Source organism: Temnothorax americanus, unplaced genomic scaffold, assembly GCF_048541705.1.
Source record: "Temnothorax americanus isolate GAGA-0224 unplaced genomic scaffold, ASM4854170v1 Scaffold7, whole genome shotgun sequence".
NCBI lineage: Eukaryota > Metazoa > Arthropoda > Insecta > Hymenoptera > Formicidae > Temnothorax > Temnothorax americanus.
In genome coordinates this window covers 6,567,266-6,589,531 of record NW_027509792.1, presented here as the reverse complement: position 1 = coordinate 6,589,531, position 22,266 = coordinate 6,567,266, and the positions used below count along the sequence as shown (strand labels likewise).

The 22,266-nt window shown below is 49.9% G+C and overlaps 1 protein-coding gene across 1 annotated transcript; it reads right to left on the bottom strand.

Moving 5' to 3' along the window:
- Nucleotides 1–144: 144 nt before the first annotated feature.
- Nucleotides 145–9,632, bottom strand: LOC143906064 (LIM/homeobox protein Awh). The gene is made up of 4 exons (XM_077421851.1): nucleotides 9,067–9,632; nucleotides 5,589–5,944; nucleotides 1,127–1,581; nucleotides 145–1,036 (listed from the first exon to the last, which is right to left on the bottom strand). The coding sequence occupies exons 1-4, from the start codon at nucleotides 9,070–9,072 to the stop codon at nucleotides 828–830; spliced, it is 1,026 nt and encodes a 341-aa protein (XP_077277977.1). The 5' UTR covers nucleotides 9,073–9,632; the 3' UTR covers nucleotides 145–827.
- Nucleotides 9,633–22,266: the final 12,634 nt, after the last annotated feature.

The window sequence follows — 22,266 nt, the reverse complement described above, 5'->3', positions numbered from 1 at the left end:
TTCGTCTCTTGTCCATCATGACCATCTCCCTTCGGATATCTCCCTCGCGCGATATTCTGTCTAATTGTATTATTTGTAATCGGAGAATCGGATAATAAATGAAGGATAATAATTGCGACAACGGCGGTTAACAATAAAAGGCGTTTTATTAATAACAGTACGGTTTGTAATATTGCAGCGACAAGTATGCGATATTAAGTTCTGATCTCTCCACGCTTCTCTCTCACTTCGCAATACTTCTGTATTTACCTTATAGAAGACACATATGTACAAAAGCTACAATTCGCTCTATATACAATCTCGTACTATGAATAAAGAATGCCTACGTCCAAGTTTCGAAAGACGGACGCGACAATCTAGAGGTTGCGTTCTTCTTCCCCCTTCATCGCCTAAGAGATTCTATTCACCATTTCGCAAGTAGATGTAAATCGTTACAGTTCGGAATAAATAAGCTTAATCTAACTTTTAAATATGAAAAACTTGTACCTTTCATACGTTACATATCGTACTACTGATAAACGCGCGCTTATTTTACATCTCTTCGGGATATATGTACAATTAATTTGCCTTAAGAATTCCGTCGTGTGTAATTGTTAATTCTTTGCACTCGCGTGATAATTCGAAACTGCCGTATCAGTTAGCTCGCGATACATTTCTCGACTTGATTTTTTTGTGCATAGAACATAAGAAAGAAATGGATATAGCGAGTTCGTGTCACGATTTTTTTTTTTTTTTGTATTATGTCTTCGAATTATCTGCAACTAAAAAGCACACGTACGAATGCAAAAGATCAATATCAATGGCTTCGTGGAAACATTCACGTCGGATTATCCTGCCGGATGGCAGAATTGGGCCTGCAAGTGGTTCGGCGTCGTCGGTGTGAGCGGAGTCAAAGGTGTGAGGGGCGTTAACGGGCTACCTGGACTCTCGCTACCGGCATTGCTGGCCTGATAACCACCGAGATAAGCGCCGACCACGTTAATCCCACCGGGATACAGATCGATCGGATGATGGTGCATCGGCGGCGAATGATGCACTGCAAGCACACGAAAAATATAGAGGTTTTGAATCCCGTATATAGGGACACTTAATTCCCGTGAGAGGGTTTACAAGCGGACGCGCTTACTTTGAGTCTTGATCTTGCCGCTGTGTTTTTTCTGCCTCGCCCGGGAATTCTGAAACCAAACTTGCGTGACCCTCTTGCTGAGACCGGTCACCTGGGCTATCCTCTCGAGGTCCTGCCCGTCGGGATTGCTGTCCATTTGGAAGTTGGCCTGCAGAACCGCGAGCTGTTCCTCGGTGAAGGTCGTTCTCACGCGTTTCGTCTTGCTGCCTTTGCCGCCGTGCTCGGAATCGCAGTCCTCCGACGACGAGGTATTGTTACCCTCGACCACGTCCAGATAGTGAGCCTTGCAGAGCAGCCGGGCGTCCAGAAGCGCGAACTGCTCGCCCGTGGAGAGCTGACGGGAACAGGCGTCGCAGGCGAAGCAGGCCAAGTGGTAGACCCTGTCCTTAGCCCTCCGCACCCAGTCCCCGGCGCCCACGCTTCGTCCGCATTTCGCGCATTTCGCGCCGAATGTCCTGCAAAAGGCGCGAACGGCGGGGATTTCTCCCGTGTGAAAACCGTCACGTGACAAATAATTCGCCGTCAACTTTCCAACGCGCGCGAGCGTTAAAAAAAAAGTTAATCGACGACGCGCGTAATCAATGACAAAGGGAGTCGATTTTGGCCGATCGGTGTACCGGTGTGTACCGCCCATTTATCACCCGCTTACCGTCATTCGTCATTCATCGATTCGCGCGAGTCTCTCTTTCTCTCTCTTTTTGGACGAGGCGCACGGTCACGAATGTGAACGCGGATAATAAACGCGGTTCTCGCGGCGCGTATCGGACCACGGTCTCGATCGCGCGGACATAGGCGAAAAAACTATTTTTATCCCGCTGTGACGGCAGGTTCATCCGAGACCTCCGAGAGCGCGAGGACCCGGCGGCAGTCCTGTCCTCATTAACATATTACTCAGCCACTCGATGTCCTGCCGACGAGGCGTCGGAGCCTCCTCGATTTAAGGATCGGTATCGCGATTCGAAGAGTAGATTACGTCGAGATTATTTCGATGTCTCAGTCGTGCGGCTTCCGATCTCTATACAAATGGCTCGGGCTCTTTGAGACCATGCCGACGAGACACGCGAAGTGAGGATCTAGAAAGGACTCGGGGAAAGAGACGGAAGAAAACTCTACGGAGAGATAATTAATTATTGGGGACAACGAACAGGGCGAAGGAAACTGAAATGTGAATTTCTGCGAAGGTCACGCCACGCATGTGCCACGGGAATATATCGCAAAAGGAGAAAAGAAGACGGAACGGGAAGGAGGGAGAACGAAGCGGAGGAAAAGAACTGAAGGGTCGATAAGAAATACAGACATATAGGAAAGAGGGAAAGAAAAAGGAAGAGAGAAGCAAGAGGAAGAGCATAGAGACGACGAAGCGGAGGAAGAAGTAGAAGAATGCATCAACGACCGATCGACCACGGCGTTATTGTATGGAAAAATATGGTAAGCTCGCATGGAGGGATTAGTCTTCGCGTCTGCATAGTCATCGTCGCATGACGCGATGTTTTCGGGGGGATATTATTGGTTATGGTGATCGCGCAAAGGGCACGCCTAGGAGCTAGCTCCGTACCGATCACGATCGTTTTACGATCCATGATCCATCTCTTTTTGCCCGTCTATCTTCTAGAATCTAGATCGTCGAAGTTTAACGAGAAGTATCCCAATAATTTCGACCGATTTTAAAAGCAGCGCCTGCACGGCTTCTCTTGTGGAATCCTTTTCGCGTGTTTTCGCACAAGAAGCGAGTTTTGCGACGCCGAAAATGTTTCCCCGAACACGTGGGATCTTCCACCTTGGAAACGGCGGATCTGTCGCCATTCGACGAATGTGTCGCTTCAGGTAAATAGTAGCGCCCGCTGCTCTCTCTCTCTCTCCCCGCTGCTGCCCCTCGGTTTCGTACCCCAGAAGAAGAGCGAGGACAGGGCAGAGGGCGACGAGGGGAATCATCCCGTGTATCCGGCGGCGGCGAGAGAGGACTGGGTATTGGGTATCTATAAATCTTCAGGGCTGTACGCGCGCGTCGGCTACCAAACGACCCCGCCCTAATTTATTCATTTGTTCTTCCACATAGGCGGGCCCTATAAGTCAACGGGGGATTAAGTTGGGTGCTCGCCGGTATACCCAGACACGCTGCGAGAGAGCATGATCGAATCCCGCCGGCATGCGGATCGCGATCGAAGATCGAGGCGAAGTACGCGCATCGGCGATCCAAGTTAATTGCGTCTCGGTAGCAGCGTAGAACAGCTCGTCATAATTTACGCAGCGATGCTTATACAGTATATTTTCTGGTAAACGATACCGAGGAAGGATTGTCAGTGTTCGTCAATTGTGTAACGTTATCGCTGTAATATATAACGCGTTATTTCAGTCGAATGAACGCGTTATTTGGTCAACTCAAAGAATCGCGATTATTTTGCTTCGTCTCGAACGGCACCCGGCACCCGCGAGGTATGCGGTCTTAAGTGCCGGCGAGGTGGAAAAGATAACGCCGCGATTACGGCGACAGGTGGTCCCGATGTCGGGGACATGCGAGTCGCCGCTTCTGCGTTGACTACACCGAATTGAGAAAACCGGAATCTCGTGGCGAGGGAAACCGCGCTAATAGAGCGATTTTTGCCGCGCGCGGCCCACCGAATCACTTCGACGCCCGAGCTCTTCTTTTTTCGGTCGAAAGCGACGAAAGCGGGGAAAGGATTGGGGTGCCCGGCGTCGAGAAGGACAGGGGGGCGCGCGGGCCCCGGGGTCGGGTGAATATTTATTAATTTCAAAGGCCACTCTATTTCTCTCTCTGTCTCACTCTCTCTCCTTCTCGCCCTCCGCCCTCCCTCGCTCGCCCAAAGAAAAGAAGCACCGCGCGCGGCTCTCGCACTCGGATGAAGGCGGGAAGAAGGAACGGTTCGAGGATCGCAGCTGGCTTCGGTGCCTTACGAGGCGAATTCCTCAGTCCTTCGGAACACTGACACTAGGCAGTCCCATCTCGAGTGACTCGGCACCCACATACACGTACGCCGTATATTTGGTATACGGAATCACGAAGCGCGAAGTAACCCGCTTTCGGGACATTGATAAATTAATGATAGCCGGGCGATTCCTTCCCCGCCAGCTATATCGTGTACCATCCTAACGTGTTATTTTTCGTATCGTCGGACCTCTTTCGGGGCCCTCTCTCTTTTTCCTCTTTTTCTCCCTTCCCCCCCTCTCTTTTCGCCCGAAGAGAATTGGAGAAATACTTTGTGAACATCGCGTATATAACGCAAAAGCTACGTCTAAGGTCTATAAGGTCTAGTCTATAAGGTAATATAAACGGATTACGCGCGTCTTAGGGGAGGGCAAAAATGGCGCGGCGAAACGTACAGAGGCGTAAAAGCCGTAGCGAGGGGATCTCGCGAAAGAGTCGGACGGGACAGAGGGTATTTATTTTTTTCCGCGTTCTCGCCGGCGCGCGCGAGACAGTGAGACGTCGAGACGTCAACGTGACTCGCAGCTCGTGCTGTGCGTGAGCATGCGTGATACACGAATGCACGGTGACGTGAATAGCCGGCTATACGTGAGGTCCGCACCGCATGTTTAAAAGGGGGGAGGGGGAGGAAGGAGAAGACGAGGAGAGGCAGAACTACATTGGAAGACATTAATCACCCAATGGCGACTCTCTCGCGGGCGCGCATCTCGTACACCCAATACGCGCGCTTATGGATGTCTATCGATGTAGAAATACCACATCCGTATGCCCAACACGCGCGCGGACGTAGCCACGTGACTCGGGGAGACGGTTATTCGCGCGATCGACGATCCAGGCCCGTGGCTCTTTCGCGCCCAAGAACAAAGGATCCTCGAGGGGCTCAAGGGGTCAACGGCGCGCGATACCGAATATTTCGATAATATACCGATTCGCCGTCGACGACTCTTCGACGTGGGGACATCGGAATCGAGCGGATTGCGGTATTGAATTTTTCTATATGTGACAATCTTTTCTAGGTGGACGGCGGGAACGGGGGTGGGCAGGGGGTCGCGCGGCCACGGTAGCCAGTCGCGTTCTCTTAAGCCGGGCTTTAGACCGACTCGATCTCGAATCTCGCGTCAGCGGGGCGTCCGCGTAAGTTGCCCTCGACGAAGCGGGATATTACTGGGCTCATCGATAACGTCCGATAATCCTTTCCTCTACCCCGCCCTTCTCTCCCCGTCGACTCGCGATAGCAGCACGCGGAATGCGGATCCGCGCACGGAGGACAGGTTGACCCCCCCTTCCCCCTCGCCTCCCGCGGATCGAACGGACGGCCCGTCGGATGAGATATACGAAGCGACGTTCGCGTCCAGAGTGCGCGGGAATAGATTTCCGGGATAGATGAGCGAATTGAGGGGCGCGCGGATTCTATAATTGGCAGTCGCTTGCCGTGAACGGCCGACTATCCGCGCGGCCGGCGAGAGGTGCCGGAGAATCGGACGAGGGCAAATTCGGCATGCAAATGTTTGCACTTACAGGGCGTAATCGTGCCTGCAGTAGAGCCGCATGCCGCGCAGGAAGCAGGAGTGCTGATCGTGCAGGGGTCTCGCACAGGCGCAACACTTTAGGCATCTCGAGTGCCAGGTACGACCCCCTACGCACAGGACGGTGCGCTCGCGTACGCTCTCCCCGCAGCCGCCGCAGTCCATCTCCATAGCGTCATATCCGTTATCGCTGCCGCTCTTTTTCGTCGCGACCGCGACGTTGTTGTTACTGGTGTTGTTGTTGTTGTTGTTGTTGTTATTGTTGTTATTGTTGTTGTTATTGTTGTTGTTGTTGGTCTTCGGGCACAGAACGCCGTCCGTGCACTCGGACTCCGTTTCCATTTCAGTCTGCAAGAATGTGGAAGAAACACGCATTAGCGGATATAACACCATTTTATAATAAAGAAATTATTGTGCGCGTGAAGTTGCTTTTCTGCTCATGTCGCACATAAGAGGACAGGTTTCCCTAAACGGTAATTAACGAGATAGTGCAGTTTGCGGTTCGCCGCAAGTGAATCTCGCGAGAGGAGAGAAAGTCGGCTCGCGAAAGACGTAAAAGATGCGGAGCTGATACGGAGCGTCATTCCCGAGTCGGTATAAGAGACACTCGACTCCGGCTAGGGGGGACTTCGAATCTGCCGATTAATGCTCGGCAAAGTGAAATAATGGACGATCCGCCGCTTCGGGGACCGCCGCCGGGGGCGCGCCGAGTGATAAATGATCCCCCGTGCCTCGACGACGCATATAATCGCGTATACGCGAATTCACGCCCGCGCGCGCGCGCGCGCGCGATGGTCTAATTATTCGCGGGTCCGTGTCGACGCGAATCTTGAAGCGAGCCGCTGGGAGACCCCAAAATCTGGCGCCAGGTTGTCGGCAAAATTTTTCATCGTTACACACATCTGGATCTTATCGAAATGAAGCATAAAACACCCGGCATCGATGCGCGCGAGACGCGTTATCTCGAGCCGGCTATTAGAACTACTTGGACGCCGCGATTAATAATGTTAATATCATCGTTAATATCATCTACGTCGGCGATACTCTTTTTTCTTCGCTGTCGCTGCCAAGTCGACGGCGACGGCGCTCATTGTGCGCGATGCGTCGCCGGAGATAAACGCAGAGATACCGTCTATCAGATCCGCGCGCGGATTTCTTTCGCCGAGCCCCGTCACGGCACGCGCACGGCACGCCGGCTCGTATGCAGATCATATATGATACCCGATAATATTAATTGACGCACGAGCGGCGCACAAGGGGTATTGTTCGCCCCGGGAGGTGTGCGATGAGTTAATTACCTCGCGCGACCGGCAGTACCGGCACGCTCATTCGCACGATTCCTACGCCGACGACCGAACGCGCGGGGAACGTGCGGGACGCCGAGAGAAACGATAAGCTTCCGAGCTGTTGGTAGAGTTCCTAATCAGAGTTTGGATACCTCGTTGACGATTTTTGATTGCTCCGCCATATGTTCCAGCCCAGTTCCAGCCGAGAAGTTAGTGAGAATGAGATAAAGCTATAAGTGGGAGTGAGACAAAGCTATATGCTAATTGATCGCTATATGCTTCAGTCAAGAAGTCGATGAGAGTGAGACAAAGCTAAACACGTGTCCAAACTATGATTATAGGAACTCTCTAAGCTGTTGGGAGAGCGGAGAGCGGCGGAGAGCGGCGGCGAGCTTCTCGCGACGCGAACGCGAGAACGTCGGGAAAAACGCACGAAAACCCGCGCGTCGCGGCCGTCAGACATCTGTGAAGCTGACGCGGCCGCGACGGCCAATTTCGAGGATCCTTCCGCTTCTCCCCCGTCTTCGTCCCCGCCCCGTCGCCGTCACGTTGGAACTCACGTTCTACGCACGATTCTACACGCGCGGGACCGGTGTAATCATTTCACGTGCACAACCGGACAGCTATTGATTTATGACTCGCCCGAAGGCGAAGCTGAACTTCCCACTAGTGATTTATGCTTTTCTCTGTCTCCTCTCGCGTGTGGAAACCACCTTCGCGTATACGCTGCTTCGCGTCGCGCCGCGTATACCGCGCGCGCGATACCTCGATTTATTAGTATATCGTCGCACCGAGCGATGAGTTTTAAGTGTCGTGCAAAAGCTCTCGAAAGGGGAAGCGCTCGAGCGCTTCCAGTCGCGGGCTGACCGGATGGAAAAATCGTCGAAACGAGTTATACGAATAACGGAAGGCAAATACGCTCGTACGGACGTCTCCAAACGAAACGTCTAACGTTGATCAAGATGGATTTATGCTGATTCCAAGCGTTCGAATTAACGAGCGAATGAGCGTGCACAATGTACATATTAACGGCAAATAAATGGCGGCTTAAGGAGGGAAGAGAATAGCGTGGGGCACACGCAATTTTCTGGAGTGTTAATGAACAGCACGGCGCCGCCGCTTGTTGTTAAATAAGGATGTCTACCAGAGATATATATACGCCAGGGAGTCCTTTTTGTGCTAGAATAGGCTTTGACCGTGGGACTTCATTTGTACCTGCCCGAATTTATGATCGCTCGACTAAAACCCCAGCCGTCCCCGCACTCAAACAGGTAATTTTTACAACAGCCTATGGAATCTAAGGCTTAAAAGCGTCCGTTTGGCCGCACGGCTGTCCGCAAAGGAAACGACACACAATATCGTTTTCTTTTTTCTTTCTTTTAATGTAATTCGAGGGCACAGAGAGTTATTTTTATCAACGTGATAAAATTCAAATAATAGAAACGCGCGGTCAAACTTAACGAATTTATTCTGGAGAATTCGCTGTTCATAAATTATCACAAGGTCCATGAATGCAGATACACGTAGCTCGCGCCACGTGTGTGCGCGCACCCTCTCTCTCTCTCTCTCTCTCTCTCTCTCTCTCTCTCTCTCTCTCTCTCTCTCTCTCTCTCTCTCTCTCTCTCTCTCTCTCCGTCCGTTTAAAGAAAAGATTAAGATCTGTCAAATATTCTCCCACGCGCGAATCCGAACTGACGAGTTCCCATGTTCGTGCGTCCGTTGCTCGTTTTGGAACAGCACTTTCTGCAATCAGCGAGCGAGAAAGAATAATAGGTTCCATTTTTTATTCGTCAACGAGCCGGGACGAGGTGGACGGTAGATGAGCTGACAAAGTGAGAAATGCGGAGGCAAAGCCGGGCCCGGGCGCGCGGACCTCGGGACTGTCGGACTACCGGACACTCGGCGTGCTACCGGACGTCCTTCCTGCGATCTTGCAATTTCGGTGTCACGTGTAGAACGATATACTGTCCAAGCCGAGAGGTTAATCCGACGAGTAAATGCAATACTCCTTTTAGATTCAAGCTATAATGCTATTTTTAATTAATGTTTTTCTTCACAAATCGTTTGTTTTTTTAAAAACAGTCTTGCCAGAAATAGGAACGGAAGAAATTCGACGTATTTATAGCGCACATTTGTAGACTTTGTACATCACCACACCACAATAAACTGTTCAAAAGAACTTACCTTCATAATTATGCCGTCGCGATTAATCCAGACGCGATTACGCGCTTCTTCTTTTCTTCATTTCGACCGTCGGATTGTAATTTCTGTTCCCACTTGTTACTCGCGCGATCTTGCCGTCTCTCCTCACCCTCCTCTTCGCATATACTACGAAATTCGCGAACCAAGTTCTCCACCAAGCTCTATCCCACGGATTTGTGCCGCGACTCGGCTCGCTCGGCCCGATCATCCGTCATTCGTTTGACGCAGATGCGTGAACTGCGGCTCTGGCAAAGAATCGAACGACACCCTACTCCGGTCGGTGCTAAGAGAAGACTGACATACTCGGTTCTGCCCCTACCACCGCTGCTCGATGGGCGCAGGGATGGGCGATGGAAGTGCAGCGCGTGGGGATGCAGGATGGTCCGGCACTCTCCGCACACTCACACGCGCGTGCCCAACGCTCGTGTGTCAATGACGACCGGACTGTCTACCATAATAAGAGTGCACACTCTAGGCGAGAAATATTGCCGGGATCCATTGCGCTTTATAATCGAAATTCTAGACAGACGTCGCCTCGCTACCCGCTACAATAGATAAAAAAAAAAACAGCATTGTGATACGGTATATCTTGCGCAGAAAGAGGGAGACCATCGGAACTGTCGGCGTACATCGATGCAACAACACGCAACTCGCGGGCTCGCTCTACATATGTGTGTCGGGTACAAGGGGGGTTGCGAGACAGATAGGTGGTGATAATAGGTGACAGAGCACGGACGGAGAGGATCGAGGACTCCGGCCAGGACGTTGGGGTGAGCGTCGGATAAGCTCCGCCCACCGTGCCCGCCCATGGTTCCCTCGGCGTGGAACGGAGTCCGCACGTTCACGGGAACGGGACGCGTGTGAGTAGAGACGGGATGTAGGTACACGTTGCTCGCGCGCGGCGCGGTAGACGGTGGGTCGCTTCGCGCGAGCTGGATGAGTACCTTATTGTCGGCGGCCCAAACTGCCGAATGGAATTTCGGCGGTGATTTCGCAAACTCCACAGCCCGAGTCTTCGCGCAAACTTCGTTTGCGAGTCACAGGGGCACATCCGATATATCGCGCCGCGCTCCGACGATGTATTAGGTCGTAGGAGTATGCGTGCGCTCCTGCACGTTTGCCGAGAGTCACCGCGAAATATCCTTCGCGAATAGAACCATTGCGCGCTATGCTCTAAATCTAAAACCTCTGATGTGACGACGTCGCCTACTACCGTTCGTCTCGTTTTCTCACAAAATTTAACACTTCAACCAACTTAATAAAGAGATAGCAACTTTTCGATCAAGCTGGATCTTTATTGTAGCTTAATAATATTTTTAAGAATGTTTTAGTATTTTTAAAAATATTATTAAGCTACAATGCTTGATTGTAAGTTAAGCCATATCTCTATTTACTTGAGAATCACCTATCGCGCGCGCGCGCGCGCGCGGTCGAAAAGTTTCACTAATTGTTAAAATTTCCACGAACTTTTCATCCCTCTCTCCCCTCGAGCGAGACAAAAAGGAAGAACGTTTAATATAATTTTATGTTAATCACGTATCGAGGATACGAAATGGATTCTCTCCTCTTTCGTCCGGATAAATATGAGTTTTCGAGGAAGTTCCAGCACCTGTTTGTATTTTCACCGCGCCGAAGCCCGAACCGTAAATCATCCCCGAATAGACCGGGCGGCTTTTATCGCCGCTGTCCCTCCCCCCCCCGCCCCGCTTATACTATTTTCTATCTCTACATGCGTTTTTAGCGTCACCACGCACACAGGCGCAACGCACGCGGCGCGCTGCGGACGCGCGTATTATCCACGTCCACGCCCAAAATGAATATGAATTTCTCGCTCGTTGTGGAAAACTGTCAAACGGGTTTTCGGGTTCTGTCGCCCGTGTGTTTTATTGCCGGGCGACCGGTGATCCGTGAAATGAAACGTCTCGCTTCTTAAGCGCTCAGCTTCTCTCCGGAAAGATGGACGATCAATGAACCTTGTATAAAATCGAACGGATCGTGTCCCGCCGCTGTATTAATCGTTAATCGTTACGTAATTCTACCGAGATATATCGTCGCACAAAGTATTGCGGTATCCCGGAGACATCCGCGTGCTCGATGCACACGGGGGATGCACGAGCGTGCATTTCCGCAGAGTATACGCGCCGCGGCGCCTTTATTTATTAACTCGAAGCAAGCGCGTAAAAAACCGTGTAAATTTACCTACGTGCGCCAAAGTCTCTCGTGTCGCCTCGCGCTCGCTTCGAGAACGGGCCATTAGTAACGCTTACCCGGCATAAAGCGAGAAAAATGGCGGTCGAATTATTCCGGTGGCGAAGCCAACTGTGAACAAAGGTCCTTCTTCGCGCGAGGCGCTCGGAGGATTCTCTCTCTCGTGGCGCAAACCCGCGGGGTTCCACACCCCGTCCCCCCCGTCGTCGGTGCCGAACAAATCGAAGGCGACAACGCGACGGTGTCCGACGCATCCGGCGATCCACGAGCCGTTCGTACGTGCCCATTAATCGACGCGATCGAGAGCCAAGCCCGTCGACGGTCACCGAAGAGCATACCAAGGCGATGCGGCAATCACGTGCACACACATCCACGGAAAAAAATTGGATAATTAATAACGTACCGCGTACAGTCGCGGGTATCTGGAGAGTACCAATGCCGCGACATTTACATATACATATAGCGATCCGTATATCAGTAGGCTTTTTATGTTAGTGCCAAGTACTCGGATACTACGCGGCGGACTGTAATACTGATGGGCGTGATTATTAGCTATGACGTCGCACAATATTTTGATCCAGATAATCACCCTCGTATTTTTTATCCCCTATTGACCGCCCCTCGCTCGCTCTCCGCATTTTACACGCCGAGTTAAAGAGGCTCTCGCGGAGTTTCCTAAAAATGTGTCTATGGAGAGGAGTCCCCGGTCACGAGGCCGGGTGTATATATAGGACACCTATTATTATCATTAAAATGATCGCCCATCGCGGACCTGTTCGCGTTCGACATCGGGCCGGGATGTGCTGCACGAGACCCCCGAGCCACGGAACCCGTGACTCTATTGTCGCCCAGGTCCCCGGAGTTTCTCGTAAAAGAATACAAATTCGAGAAAGCGAGCTAGCGTGTCGCTCGCACCGCTAACCACCTGCTGTGCAAACAGCGGGAACGTTATAAAAATCCGGTTCGCTGCCTCTCAACCGAAGACGCGAGTGTTTAACAACGCGCGCTATCTGTTTCGCCTCCGCGTTTATATGTGGATCACGACGAAACAGTTGCACAAGCGATAAGGACAAACCTGTAACAGCGCGGCCTTGGCCCGATAAATCTTGGCAGTTGCCGTGAAACGTCGCGACACACCTCGATCTTTAACCCTTTGAACATTTTCGCTCAACATATAGGTCTTTACGCGAAAGGAGTAACGGAATATCCTCGAAATAATCGAGTTCGAGATGCCGTATTCATCTTTTTTTTTATCCGCACAGAAAAAAAATGATGTTGTATGAACAGCATCAGTGTAAATTGAGATAAAACCTATTGATGCAACATCAATATTAATGAACAAAAAACATCAGATAATTGTGTGTGTGTGTTTTAATAATTTAAATATTTGGCCCAATAATATCCAATTGAATTAAATATCTATGTTTGTGGCAGCCCGTGACGTCGACGTTTAATCAAAGCAACTTTATTTTTTTTCCGTGTACGAATTTTCTGATTTGTTGAGTGTCCTACAAAAAAAAAAATTATTGGAGTCGCGAACGATCGGAAACCGCATGTTTTGTCACGAATTGAACTTCAGAGATACGAAATAAGGAGAAAATAATTCTCCGCGACAATTTCGCAGATTTGAAATTCTCAGGGTGTGCCTGCCGCGCAGCAGACGCGAGCGATTGCGACGGTAACGGAGAGCCGACGCGACGCGACGCTCTCCCATCCTCCCCGTCTCCGCATCCTACATTCAACTTCCTCCTGCCCTGTGATCTCAGAGCGCCAGTGTTTCATCCCTCTTGAAGTTGGCTAACAGCAGGATCCTGCACAATATAGTCGTGATTGCAAATCCGCTCGTTATCGCCAAAACTGATGTGCTCAACCCTTACGAAAACCAGCTCCGCGCCCTGCGAACTTCCTCGCTCTCTCCTTCCTTCTCTCTCTCTCTCTCTCTCTATACCTATTTATCTATCGTCTATTTATCTTTCTCTCACAATATGTGCCGTCGTTCGCAATTTCTTTGATGAAACAAAAAACTTTTTTCGCGTATAAATCATCGCCTATTCGGCGTCGCGAAACATACTCGGGGAAAACAAAAGGATATTTAGTTTATTTTCGGTCGCAAAAACTCAAAAAACGATTTTCGCGAAGACTGCACGCCCGTCAAGAGGATTTTAATTTGAGTTGCAAATGAAATATAATAAAAACACAGATTATTTATCGCTGAGAAACAGCAACACACAGTTGTCGAACGACGCGCAATTAAAGGCGGCCTTACGTACTTATCATGCGTTCGGTCGAGTCAAAAATTGCGAGGATAAATAGCATATTTACTTACACACGAAAGGCAGAATGTGTACGCCGTGGTGCAGGTCGAAACACACTTCTGTCAGCAAAGGCGATCAAATATTAACCGGCGAAACACTCCGATGATTGCACAGGTGCGAGAAGATCGATCTCCGAAATTATCGGCCCACGAAATTATCTCTGAATGTTATCGTCGAAATCATTGAAATCGAACGTAGCGTTTCTGTATCTGTATACCAGTTGGCGCGAAATCAATTGAAAAATTATATTAAATTCGATGGATCGTAAATCCCCACGTAGGCGCGAAACTTTTTTTGTATATACGCTCTCTTCGCTGCTTCTAATAATGATTCCGAGTTCGAGCTATGAGATCACACGCTACGAAGATCGCTATTCCTTTCGGTTCCTCGAGGATGATCGACGACAAGGGCCGCGGAACAATAACGGGTGAGTTTTGGTAGCGCATGCCGACGATTCCCGCTCACCTGTAATAGCACACAGGTCGTTTCGTCATCGAACGGGAATGCCGTGGGGTTTCGATCTAAGTGACGACGACGTTCGGCTCACGTTGCCTTCATTCCTTCCCCGGAGGACGATCGACCGAAGCTATATAACACGCACGATTACGTCGAACGTTTTGTTAGTCTAGCACGGGGGATAGATACCGAAAAAATAGCGACGACGAACGGGATTAAGACTAACGCGCTTATAGCCGCCAAACAAACACACGGAACACGGCGTTTCTTCTCTCTCGTCGATGTGTCCCTGAATTCTCTCTCACCCCGCATGCAGTTAAATCCCCGCGCGCATCCTTCGAGAGCCCCGTGTACACGTACGTGGACGGTGTTTCCTACGGGTGGCGGGACTTCTTCATGGGAACGCATCGCTTCCGCCTCGCTCGCAGGTGCATCGGGGCGCTAATAAAGCCGCTCCGATGATTCAGCGCGATGCGCGTCGGCTCGGCGCGGCGCGGCGCGGCGCGGCGTATACCGATAATATTCGCGATAATTAGCGACGCGAGAGATGCGACGCCGATAAAATCGTCTTTTGTCGATTGTCAGTTTCCATCGTGGGACCGCTAACTTCAGAACTCGAGTTATGCTGCATGCGTGCTGTATACGGGAAAACAATTCCCCTTATCATCCGTTCGTGTAGGGACGCGATCCTTTTTTCGCCGGGCGCGCGAAAGTAGTCGAAGAATAGAAACTTGTCCGGATATCGCGGGTTTAGTTCGAATCGTAAAGGAGGTCGAAACACCGCGCGCCTCGGGCCGTAATCGTATCGTTCGCCCTCATCGCGGATGATCATCGATAAGATCACAGTCGACGTGCTCGCGTGGGATCGCCCGGTCTGCGCGAGGCCGAAGTCACTGACGGTTCCAACGGGACGGCAAAGATCGCGGGACACCGCAGACAGGAGCGTGCGAGATCAATATTATATTATGTAATAGCGTATAAGGTCACGTGTCGGTGTTCGGAGCCCCGGAATGAGATTCATTTGGTCCCACATCGCCCGGATCTCTCGATTGTGTTGGGTGAGCACAGTGCTCGAGGAAGAGAGAAAGAGAGAGCGAGAGAGGGGTTCGACGGCGTCTCGCCGAGAAACGCGCCGCTACATCGTAGCGCGGTACACGTGGTTTCATCCCTCTCGAGTCAACGTTCAACAATGAAACGACCGCACCCCGCGCACGCGGTGGCACTGAGCTGTAATCCGATTATTCCTCTCGAATCAACGAACACGGCCCGCCGCGAGCCCACTTCCGCCTCGCGCGTCGACAATGTCTTATATTGTATGTATATTGTCGTTGATGCCACGAGATGTACTGCCGCTGCATCCTTTTTCTTCGTATGACAAAGAGTCAAAAGTGAACGTGTAAAATGAAAAATAAAAAAGAAGAGAGAGAGAGAGAGAGAAATTATTAATATTGCAGATGAACTCCTCTAAGAAAATTAAGAAAATGACCAGAAAAAATAGAATGATAATTAAATAAGATTTTAAAAAGTTGAATTTGAGAACAAAAATATATACATAATAGAAAAATAGAAAATGAAATAGCAAATGTGATATGAGCAATTGATGTCAAAAAGGCAGAGAACTATAGTGAGAGAGGAAGAAAAATGTTAACAGGAGAAATAAAATGTATCTACATATACGAAGTATATCGAAAACTCTAAACACCATGCATGCGGTCTCCTTATTGAGTCATTTGCATGGATCGGAGTCCGGAGATCAGCGATTACTTTGATCCGGGTGTGCTCCCGTCTCGTTTTCGCCTCGTGTCGTCGAGGAGTCGCGGATAAGGCCGTGGAGTAGCCGATCGCGCAATCTGAATAGGGCTTATACAACGCAGGCTCGTCCTGTATAAATGAACAAAGAGGAGCGCGCACACCGAATTAAGTATTTAAAAATATGCGCGCCGATAGATGCGGTTTTCGTGTCGCGCGCTCTCCGGCACCACCCATAAATATGATAACGCCCTGTACGGAGATACGCAAGAAACTATAATTCTTAACCAGTCTCTTTTAAGGGTCTAATACGATACGTATTCGCGAACGGTAACGATAGCGACCGCCCCCTTTTTTACTCGCAACCATGTTACGTCGACGACGGCGCGTTAAAAATTTATGCATTAACCCAGGTGGAAACTTCAAGCTTCGGGTTGCCAAATTATCAAGTCTCAATCCTCTCGCCCGGAATTGCCGGCCATACTTGAAGACGCGTTATATCGTTTAGAACGCAGACACCGACAAATTACAGTAGATTCCCATATAACACGACGGAAAAATGTCAATATTTGTTTGTTTTAAAGTAAAATAAAAAATATTTTGCTCTGTGTTACGTCTTTAATATTTATTTTATATTTTTTTATAGTAAACCATCTTTGATAAATGTGTTTCCATATGCGTAATTCACATATGTATAATCTACGTGACTCGTATATAACACGGAACGCATCCTTCTTGTTATATATGGGAGTGTAATGGCTCGTCTATATAATAGCCGTAAGAGTATGCAGTAAGACGTAAGCAGTAAGCTATTGACTAATGGGATTTTTACAATTCGAGAATAATCAACCGCGGTTGGTCAATAGCTTACTGCTTACGTCTTAAATTACTGCATACTCTTTTATATACGGCTAATTGTAGACGAGCCATAATAATGTATACAAATTCGCGCTCAAATCCGACTCCCGTAATTATTATTAGTATTATTACAACATTTCGAACTTTGTCGAGAACAAATTTGTAAAAATGATTTTCTTCCTTGTTATATAAACATCCACATAATATCGTCAATTGTGCCTCGCAAAATTTTGGCCCGCAAGATATTTACTATCTGCATACTTTACAGAAAAAGTTTACCCCCCGCCTGGCTCGGAATAAAGAAAAGTCCATGGATTATCCTTGTTAAAATATCGTGCGGAATCGCTCGATTCGCCTCGCAGGGATTCCGCCTCCTCAATCCTCTCCCGCGTATCAACCGGCGGAAAAGTAAAATGGCCGTTGGCGCACATCGGCCGTGCTCTTGTTGATCGATAAAAGCGTCGCGACGCTGGGCGTGTCCGTTCCATGCCGCCTCCGCCAACGCCCCGCGAATCGTCGCGAATCTCCCGGAAATTTTACGGATAAGTGGCCTCGGCGAGAAGGCTGGATCCCACCGACGACAAGGTGCCTTATTCTCTCAAAGGAAGACGTTGAGATCCATGAAGCTGACGAAGTTGACGCTTCGCAAAATGTCACGTTAATCGTATATATTCGTGTCATCTACATGACGTAGAGACACGATCGATTGAGTTGGTATCGTATACCATTAATTTCTTTCGTTCTTTAATTACGGATCAGAGAGCGATCCATTGGCGTCTCGTTCCGGATGGCAAAACGCTGGCGAAAGGACGATTCCTTTGCGTCTAACCGGCGACAAATCGCACGACGTCGGCATTTTCCGGAAAGCGGATATTATTCTCCTTCGCCCGCATTTAATTTTATCTCCATTGAACCGATATTCGTAGACGTTACCCCCACCCACCCCGTCTCAATGAAGCGATCCCTCTTTCGCCTCCTTCTCTTCCTCCTCCTCCCCCTTCTCCTCCCGTCCACGTTCCGCGTTTTCTCTTTATTTCTCTGTCAACGTAGCCGCGGAGACGCAGACGGCAGGATCCCGAACGAAGGAGCGTAAACGGATTAAGAGGGTCCTGCCGGATGACTAAGTTTTAGCCAGACCAGCGCCGGCGCCAAATCCAATTTGATCTTAACGTTAACTCGATCCCGCGTACGGTTACACGCTGAATTAACCGTCGTTGACAACCGTGAGCTGCTCAAAAGTATTCCTTACGGACCTAACGATGTGTGCCAACAAGTGCCATCGCGCATATCGATACCGATCGTGTTACAATCTCTGCGAATAATATATGGACTAGATTCACAAAAACGCGAGCGATCCGTAGCTGCGAGCTGCGACCGACAATCGCGCCAAGTCAAGATTAATCAGGCTCTGTTATCGGGGGAAAAGTTTTATTCGCAGCGATTAGAATCGAGCTAAGATTAAGACGAGTTAAGGAAATCACTTCCCGGACTGCACCCTGCACCGTCGATCGTACATACCTTCGTCGTCTTCGCGAAACGGGGTTTTCTTCGAAACGATTATCGGCGAAGGGAAGCGGATAGGCTGGAGGACCCGGCGGAAAATTGGGGAGAGCAGGATGAATTCGGTCCGAGTCCGGGTCCGGTTTATCGAGCTGGAACAACAAGCGGCAATCAGGCATAACTCGATCATTTCATTCTTCTGTGCCTTCCTCCCTTCGTCGCCGATGTTACGACGGTATACGCGACGCCCGCGAGATACACAGGCGCCGCACGTATAACCAATCCGGCAGCGGCCGAGGATTCACCTCCCCGAACAGAAGAGTGTCTCTCCCTCTGTCTCTCCCTCTCTCCCTCTCGTCAAGTCCCTCGTATATCCCTCATCCTGACGAAATCGAGAATTCCAAATCCCAAATCCCAAACATCTCCCGAGCGGAGCGCGGTACACGCGAGCGGAATATTTTTCGGGGGGGTTGCGACTGGGAAGGGTCGTTATTGAAGACGCTGCTGCAGAACGGCTCGCCGAATGCCGGCGCTGGTCGCGCACAAAGACCGGGATAACAATTCTCGCGGCACTTGCTCGTGATGCAGGCCTGTGCGTGCGGGCGCGCACACGTATAGATACGTCACATTACATCTTGGAGCGTACACAGGTTTATGGTATATTATTACAGGCGTTGTCCTGTCCGTATCCGCTAAATATGCACCCTCGACTGGTGCGGGCGATTGATCAATTTCGGGCGAGTATACATCGGTCGCGGGTGGACTAACGGGAGAAAAGTGCGCAGCCTCGTAATTTCCGAAAAGACAATTGCAGTCATCGACGGTGATTACGAGTAGGGTTACGATCGTTGATCCCTGGATAAGGCCAACGAGATTCAATTTGAAGCTTCCATTCAGATATTAAAGGTGCGATCCACTTGGCGCTCTTGGAAACATTTCATCCTTGTTGTTTATTAAATGTTAAACAAGGACAAAATAATGCTCTGAAGCGTTCGAAGCATCTATACTCCAAAGTTCAATGAGAAATCATGGTTGATCAAACATAACGATAGGGCACAGAGCCGCAACAAGGTGTTCGCGTTAAATTATTTTTATTTTTAACAGATATTGTCCAACACTATTAAAAATAAAAATAATTTTACGCGAACACCTTGTTGCGGCTCTGTGCCCTATCGTTATTGATCAACCAATCTCTCGTTGGACGGAGTCCCGCATAGAAAATTATCTGGGATCTGATTGGAATCTATTCCGATTTCCCCAAAAAAGATTGGATTCTGATTGGGTAATCTATGAAGATTTAAAAATAATTTTACGCGAACACCTTGTTGCGGCTCTGTGCCCTATCGTTATTTATGTTTAATCAACCAATCTCTCGTTGGACGGAGTATAATGGATCACATTGCACCCTTAAGTACTTTGGTGCCGTTTACGATAAAATTCTCACAAATTCTGTTCTGTTAATTTCTACTTCTTCTTTCCTTTACAATCTTTTTTTTATAATTATTTTGCGTGATATTCCGGATTAATTCAATTCCACCCTGCTCCAAGACTTCTTTAATCCTCGCGTATCCGCGCGACGTTAAATGAACTATCGACGATCGAGTTAGATGGATACCGAATGACCTCGGGCTTAGGATCCGCCACGATTCTCCTTTTACACGGTTCCCTCGCACCATGCAATATTATTCGGTCCACTTGTCGGCACCCCTCGGTCGTAGGGCCTGCTGCCCCTATGCCGAGCTTCTCCCCGCGCGGACGCCCCTCGTAATCCTGTTACCGACCTCCACGCACCTACGCATTCGCGTAACCCACGCGAGCGTCCCTGTTCCCTCACGCTTTGTGCGCCAAAAAATAGCGTGCCCTTGCGAATGCGAACTCTGCGCTCGATGTGTATTCATCGAAACGAATCGACGCGCGACGGGGTGACGAAGATCGACGACTCTTCTGTGTTGAAACTGAAGATCTTCAGTGACCAAAAATTTAATCCACGCTGCATATAGGCGACTCTCGTTTCGATAATTGTCTCTCCGCGTTTGAGGCCCGCGGTAACTACGAGACAATTGATAGACCGTCGTCGATGCGATTGGTAAAAAATTTGGAGAGATACGCGCGCGATCGTGCGAATCAAGCCGCGATCGGCGCAATGGCATCAAAGGGCGTCCGATCGTATTGGAAATTCATTGCATGCAAATCACAAGGAGAGAAATTTATTTCCTCCTTTATATCCGAGCGATCCCTCCGCTTCTCAATCGTTTCTTTCCCTGCCTCTCTCCCTCCTGCCCCACCTTCCTCTCCACTCTCCGCTTCTTTCTTCCTTCCTTCCTTCCTGTCAAACCGAGCTCGTAGCCGCAAATTAGCTGCTCACGCGGCGGCTAAAAGAAAATTAAAAGAGGGTTCCCGCCTCCCGGCAACCCCTTCCTCTTTCTCTCTGCCTCTGCTCTCGTTCTCCCTTGTTTTTAGCGTTCTCCCGAGAGAGGCGCGGCTTCCTCCTCGCGAAATTTCAGGATCCTACCACCATTTTTGCGTCGCGCGGCTGCCGTGCTCGAAACGTGGGTGGGGTAGGAATCGGACGCGGGTGAATTCATAACGTCGAATTATCCCTCGGATAATTCTGGATATCAAGAATTAGCAAGGTAACACCGTGCGATATGTACCCTTGATGATTCATCATGATCGTCCGCGATTCACCGCGACGCGCGACAATACGCGTATATACAGGCATAATTCACACGCGAGAAACATGACAGTAAATATATATATACAAAGGACTCTCGCAACGATCATTTTCATCTTCCCTTATCGCGGCGATCGAAGCACGTGTTAATTACGCGTGTCGCGACGGCGGCGGCGCAAGCACGAAGTCGCCGTCGCCAATGCCTAATTAAGTAACGCGAGCGACATGGGATAAAAGTAAGATCGCGTGAAGCGACCGCGACGGTTCGATGAAAATGACCGATTGTTCGCGGTCTCACATATGTCTCGTGCAGCGGTTTAGCTAATGCGAGCCGTGTCAAAGCGGAGAACACGATACGCTACATACACGAAGACGGGAGGAATCAAAGAAACCAGGACGGGGGGGGGGGACCAAAGCTCCGCGCGGGGCACCGATGATCACGAGGCCCGCGCGCCGATTCTGTCACGCCGATTCAGCCGGGTGGTCTGTTATTACAGTTGTAAGCGTCGAACTTAATCCGCTCCCGATCGTCATCCCCCCCCCCTCCATTGTGCCCCGTTAATCCCGTAAAGATGCAAATTCCCGCCGTCTCACAGTCTCACCGTCGAGCGGACGGGAAGAAGAGTAAGCGGACGACGTATATGTATATGCGCGCGTGGTCGGATTTAACCGCGGCGTATTCCGCGCTGCACGCGTAACGGGGGACGGGGGAACCAGGGGGATGAAAGGGGGCGGGCGCGGTCCAGAGGGAGAAGCGGGAGAAGGAGGAGTAGTTGGTAGTTACAAGCGCCGGGGGTTGCAGTCGGGTACGGGGGTGTAATGTGCTACCCACAGGCAAATATTCGCAGATGTGAGCCGAGAGCAACGAAAATTCGGCTTTGCAGCGCGCTCGTGCCACGACGTACCAGCTAACAGGATTTATTTGTATCTACGTGTACGTGCCGCGTTCCGCATTTCAAAGCCCTCTCTCTCTCTCTCTCTCTCTCTGTCGCTGTACCCGTCGGGGTGGATTATATGTGGTATATATAGCATAGCAGGTACACCCTGTACATCCGCAACATACATAGACACAGTTGAAATGGAGAGAGAGAAAGAGAGAGACGGACAGAGAACTGAGCCAACTAACGGGCTAGCAGTTCATTAGAGATCGCTAAACTCTATATGGGGCACCTCCCCTTCCCCGAAAAGGGGAATGAGGATTTCGTTATTACGCGATATGCGTTTTGTTCGGGACGTGAGAGACGCGGTCTCTCGCCGAATTTTCGCTAAGAGCAGAGATAGACGCCGAATTCTAGCACACACACACACACACACATACAAATTATACACCCCCGCACTCGAGCAGGTATTAGAACTACCTAAGGGAGGCAATATCGATTCCGTTGAATTGAGAGGATACGTTTCCTCGTACCAATATCCGTG